Source organism: Oncorhynchus mykiss, chromosome 3, assembly GCF_057628025.1.
Source record: "Oncorhynchus mykiss isolate SJ-2025 chromosome 3, ASM5762802v1, whole genome shotgun sequence".
In the NCBI taxonomy this organism is placed as follows: domain Eukaryota; kingdom Metazoa; phylum Chordata; class Actinopteri; order Salmoniformes; family Salmonidae; genus Oncorhynchus; species Oncorhynchus mykiss.
The window spans coordinates 73,408,365-73,414,565 of NC_143024.1; the positions used below are offsets into that span (position 1 = coordinate 73,408,365).

At 40.6% G+C, this 6,201-nt stretch overlaps 1 protein-coding gene across 1 annotated transcript; it reads right to left on the minus strand.

Moving 5' to 3' along the window:
• Positions 1–1,331: 1,331 nt before the first annotated feature.
• LOC110520317 (neurogenic differentiation factor 1-like) lies at positions 1,332–5,974 on the minus strand. Its single transcript, XM_021597549.3, has 2 exons — positions 5,548–5,974; positions 1,332–4,968 (listed from the first exon to the last, which is right to left on the minus strand). Exon 2 carries the CDS (start codon positions 4,957–4,959, stop codon positions 3,895–3,897), a length of 1,065 nt encoding a protein of 354 aa, XP_021453224.2. The 5' UTR covers positions 4,960–4,968; positions 5,548–5,974; the 3' UTR covers positions 1,332–3,894.
• Between the last annotated feature and the right edge of the window lie 227 nt (positions 5,975–6,201).

A 6,201-nucleotide genomic window follows, 5' to 3' on the forward strand; every position in this document is an offset into this window, starting at 1 on the left:
TTCTTCCCTATTTGAAATATCCCTCTCACTATCGGTTCGTCTGTGTCGTAATCGGTGTACTGTTTCTCTGGCTGTTCTTGTTCTTGCTCACTCGACTCCTCCGCGCAAAGCTGTGCAGCTGAGAACGAGCGTTTATCGGGTTGTTTTGGTTGTTGCGTTCTCTCGTTCTTCTTCCCACGGTTTCCTGTACTCACGGGAGACCGCGGTGGCGTCTCACTCAACTCCTCATGGCTCTTTGACAATGCGTCCCCTTCATTTATCGATTTTCGAGGGGACTCAAACATTTAAAAACGTTAACGGTAAAGTCTTATTCCACAATGGTGCCTGCTTTGTAGGCTATTACTGGGTTGCTTGCATGGGCGCGTGCCCGCGACGGTAAGGTTATTATGGCAGGTCCAACAGTTGAAACTTCCCACTCTGTCTAGTTATGTGGTTATGACTAGATGGTATACAGTTTATGTCAGAATTGACCAGAATTGACTTTTGCTACAGGTTGGGATAATTAGCGTAGCAGGTTATGAGAATTAGGTTAAGAAAATGGTTAGGGTTAGCTAAAATGCAGAAAAGTTCACTTTTGACGTAAATGTGACAAACTGTAATCAATCTAGCCATGACCCCTCTGCCTACTTCAAGTCACCAGGCTGAGCGCAGCCCGTAAAATGTTCCTCCGGGGCACGCGCCCACAAGGAAGGTTCTGAAGAAAATCTCTGTCAAGAGCCTATAGGATATAACGTATGGTGTGTTTATATTTCATCCAGCCAACATGCTAGTCATTAGACCATCGTTTGTATCATGCTATGGTTCATTTCTAAATTCGTTTACATGCTTGGCCTATGCACCGAATCCAAAGAGCTGGTGCGTAAAGTTTGAGTTACGCACAGGAATGGATTTCTATTTTTCAGGACCCTGTCTGTCCTGTCCATTATGTCATTGACTTTACCTCAATGTTGAAGGTTTACGAACTAACCAAAGTAATTATAGAACAGTGGCCTTTATAGGTCTTTAATTCAATAAAATATCCTGGCATATCCTACTGAGTAATACGGGTATAAGACTACATACCTAGACAAGGCTAATGCGCCAATATCCTTAGCAGCACCATGGACAGTTCCTGATTTAACAAAGGAACCCTGCATACCCATTCATAAAGTTACAGATGACACAGGGATGCCAGTTTCCCAATTTGACATAGTTTACAGCCAACCGACTTGGATGTCTCTCAAATAAATAAAAAACGGTGTGCATTTATGAAATACATTTATGAAATACAAAATACATAATACATTTGTATTTTGGGGACACACGATTTACAGATTTCAGGAGTACACACATTGATTTCATTTTTTCATTTTATTATTCCAGTTTAAAGCATGCTGTGAGTGTTTACTTCCATCGAAGATGTATGCTTATAATCAAATGATTAAACTGTTCAGTGAAGATTCTAATATTGAGGAAGGACGGATATCCAAGGAAACATCTCTAATGGTTATTCAACATGAACAGTGAATAAAGAAGCACCATTCAGAATGTATATCATGAAGTTGGTTCGCTGCATAGTGTTTTCCCTTATAATATAAGTATTGGGTTATAGATGCAGCCAGTGTGTTCATGCATAAACAAGATAATTTTCATAAATTAAAAACCTCCCCAGCAGAAGTAACATCTGTGTCTTGCTCGGTTTGCATACGAGATGGTGTTCTTACTAAAATAGCACCCTATACCCCTCTATACTTGTGCAGGGCTCATAGTGCTCCGGTCAAAAGTAGTACACTATATATAGGGGATAGGGTGTCATTTGGGAAGAAACCATGGTGGCATGTGAATGCCCCTTGACTTACTGCAGCTATTCGTGGCATGGCAGAAAAACGCTCGTTTTGTCCTTCAGTATTTGATATACAACGTTAGGTAAATAAATGCTGGCTAAGGGGATGTGCTCATTTTCACTCATATAGCCTAGGCCTAAATGTTAATCACAAATGGATGTCCTAATATTTCTCATATCAAGATGCTTTTAATTTCATGCATCTACAATTCATAATATAGCCTAGGACAATATAGGATATAATGATTTAGTAGCATATCCTTATGGGCAGAGAAATAGTCACTCTCCATGCGTAAAGATTTGACGGAAACCCATATTTTAGAGAATGTGTCAATAATTTGGACATCCAAGAAGTGTCGAATGTGGGTTTCAACGAAGTCAAGGTTATTGTGCGACCAGGCTGAGGGACTGAGGGGAAAGCCACTGAAACTAATTGTGCCTTAACTCTGGTTTTTGACAGATTTAGTCATAGGCTATACGTTTTCATTTAGGTTTTTATACAATTTTATCATTATAAAGAACCATATAGTTGATGATGGAGCCACACCTGTCAACGTAATGTTGGCCAAATCAGTCCTGCTCAAAAGTAGCTATTTCTGTTTAGCTCCGTTATTGTCAACGCAGATGTAGGTAATCAATTTGAGCCAGTTTGCAACAGCAGGAACATTATCCTGCAGCAATAGGACATATGAATTATTATGTGGATTATAATTAATGGACATTGTTGTAGGGGTTGATACATTTTTCGTTAGGGCAAATCAAGTCTGACATTTCAAAGTGGAAATTACAAACTTAAGAATACTTTTTAAACCTAAAATAGACTACAGGTTTTCATTTTCTGTATAGGAAATTCTCAGCAACAAAGGAATGATCAAACTAAGATCCTACATCTGTCGATCCAGATAATAATTAAAGAAATTGTAGGCTACTCATTCACTTTATTTTACAATAATAATTGAGTGCGCCTCATGATATACATTTATCTCCACTGACTTATGTACACTTGAATCACATCGGAAGAGAGTTTAAAACTAAAAACAAAATGCAAATAACGAACATATGAGTATAACTCCATGGCACTCAGTCAGTCCCTATGAGTCCTGAAAACATCCTACATTATAAAATGTTTACAAACAATATACAGTCGGCACACATTGACGATAAGCATCATGCTGCAAATAGCTCTTCTGCACTGATTTGGACATGCATGCAATGGCGCAATAAGAAGGTGCCTGGTATGTTCCAAAATGTGCTGCACTGATAATGAATTTGAAGATAGGCCACGGTTGAATTTTGAAATGAAATAATAAGTAGGCCTACTTCGTTTTATGCAATGAGCATTTCCAGGTGAAGCGTTGTATACACAATTAGGCGTTTAGGATACTTTGCAAGTAGTAGGCCCCTGCGCATTATTAAACTTTTAAGTAGGCTATCAATGTTTTGGGGGAAATAAAGTTATCAATATTGTGCAACGTTGCATGATTTGCAGTAGGCTAAATAATTGCTAAGGCAACCGATTTGTATTAGCACTTGCCTCTGTATACATAACTTTTTTTATAAAACGGTTGTATCATATAAACATGACATAACACTATTTTATAAAACATTAACAACATGGAGTTGTGTGAAATGAAATACGACTCGACTTCATAAAAAAGCTATTCATAATTCTGTACAAAATCACAACAAAATAATTCAGTATGGGAGATGTACAATACTGGTTGAAAAATATAGAAATCTTTATTATTTATTTTATTGGCCCAAGTATTCGTTTAAAAATTGCATAGTTTTCCAAATTATTGCTTGTGATTTTGTAGCATGGATAATCAACACATTCTGAGTATAGTCACCACTATTTCCACAATGTGACCTATAGAAGCGCTATAGAATACAATACATGAAGTGAAAGAGAATATGCATATGTATCCGCACTTCTCCTAAAGGCAGTAACAACAATAAATACATAGGCTACATGATAGAATCAAGATGATAATAAATTGCTCTTTTGCATCAGTGGCACTAGGATATCATATCATGACGCACTCTTATCAGTCTTTGATGGTTTAATGTGTTCACGGATCATGAAATATAGCGTTAAGCTGAGCATTCATGACTCTCTCGTGATGAGTGTGTCCTTCGTACGACATAATGTTTTCCATCGGTATCTCACACCGCTGCGCAGAGCTCGCGTAAAGGGGCGCGTGCCCCTGTGGACCCGCCAGTCCCGCGGCAGCCTGGTAGTGCATTGTAAATGCGTAGTTCTTTTCGAACTCAGACGAAGGCTCGTGTTTGAAGGAAAAGTTCCCGTTGACACTCAGTGGTGGGCTTAAAGGTCCGTCGAATGATGGACTAGTGCAGTCTGTAAGCGGCAGCGCGGTCTCAAAGAACGGCTCCAGCGCACTTCCGTATGAATGGGGCTTGACGTGGAAGATGTGGGAGCTGTCCATTGTACCATATGGAGGGCTGGGAAGACCCGGGGTCTGGTAAGAATAGGGATGCGCGGCGAAGGAAGCACTTGCTGGTTGCATATGAGATGGTATCTCCTGTGTCTGCTCCGGGAGGAACGTTCTGGGGTTGAGCTGGAGACAGCCTGCCACTAGATTAGTAGTGGGCTGAGACAAACCCTTACACAGGGCCTGTACAAATGACATGATGTCTGGGCTCTTACCCGACCGCAAGATCTCTGACAGGGCCCAGATGTAGTTTTTAGCCAGACGCAAAGTCTCAATTTTTGAGAGCTTTTGGGTTTTGGAGTAACATGGCACAACTTTACGCAAACTCTCGAGCGCGTCGTTGAGTCCGTGCATACGATTCCTTTCGCGCGCGTTCGCCTTGTGGCGCCTCATCTTAAACCTCTGCATTCTGGCTTTTGTCATTTTCTTCTTTTTTGGTCCACGACGTTTAGGCTTTTGATCGTCGCCTTCTTCTTCCTCATCTTCATCTTCATCATCATCCTCATCCAGTCTGTTTAACCCATCCTCGTCGTCATCCTCGAGGTCCCCGTGCATGGATTCGAGTGCGCCGTTTTTCTTCTCCATATCCTGTTCATCCTGGGAGCCCTGACACTCATCAGTCCAGGTCGCAGAATCCTGGGGGTCTGATGACATCATGGTTTCTTCCGTGTAGGACTTAGTCATATTGGAAATCTGTCAATAAAAAAGACAACCGTGAGCAGACTCACTTAGGACATAATTTTCTACTTGACTAATAGCCTATTCAGCAGGAGTTCGTTTTGGAAAATGTGCATTATGCTATACTAATGTTTTCACTCTAAGTCAAACAAAAATAATTTTGTATCAGAAGAACCAATATTACGTTTGCAACACCGATGATTATATAGGCTATCATAAACGTCATCGGAATTTGAGAGCAAAATGTAGAACAGTACTTTGACAATTTGATGGAAAATAATTGTTGCAATTACGTTATTTTAAATCTCCAGTCAGTTGAAACATCTATGAAATGTCATCGCTGAGTTCAATCAGAATATCTGAATCCCTGTTTTCTTTTTGTAACAGGTGACATATGGTCACATCACCTATCATCTGAGCAGGTTTGTATCAATAAATAATTCACGCCTATTCAGAAAATCTTTAACTGTTAAATAACTATACTTTATGGCAATGTAACAGATAAATCACAGCACACAGCACTCCATGCAATTACTTTCACCCAAAGCATTTGCATAAATAAGTTATTGCATTATAAGATTGAGAAATAAATACCTATGTTTTGCAGAATTATCTTGTTATGACTCTGGCATGCCCCTCCTGAAGTGTGAGGTCCGGTGGAAGGATTGTAATGTGGCTGCGCCGACAGATGCTCGGGTTATATAGCGCTGCTGCTGATGCTGCGAGTGACTGACTGGAAGAGAGAGATGAACCTGTGTGTATATATGGCTGTATCCCTAATACCATCACCATCGCGTTACCCAATGACAGTCAGGAACAGGCTCCACCCACCCAGGCCTTACTCCCGGCACGCGCCATATGGTCCATCTACGTCAGGCAAAAACTGCCTCAAGTGTCACGTGATATGGGACCATTTGTGTTCGCCAGCGCTCTGTATTCCGCTCCTTTGTGGCCAAAAGAAAGTGGCCATCTGTCACCAGTTAGGGACTCCATAGACCTGTGTGGACCCGCAGGATGGATTAACTCTTTGGTGCGTAAGACATATTCAATCACTACCAATACTCAAGCCCAACCCATTCCCCACGTGTGTCCTCTTTACATGGTTTGATTTTATTAATCATGAATCTCATAATTATGGAATAATGTAATTTTGCACATTAGGATACTTTGGGGACATTGAACACACCTAACATAGCCCAATAAACACGTAAAGTCACGAAGGAAAGAATAAGGCCCTTGCTGGCAATA

What these genes read in the sequence shown, in the direction of transcription:
- LOC110520317 (XM_021597549.3), bottom strand. Translation starts at nt 4,959, where the DNA reads ATGACTAAGTCCTACACGGAAGAAACCATGATGTCATCAGACCCCCAG.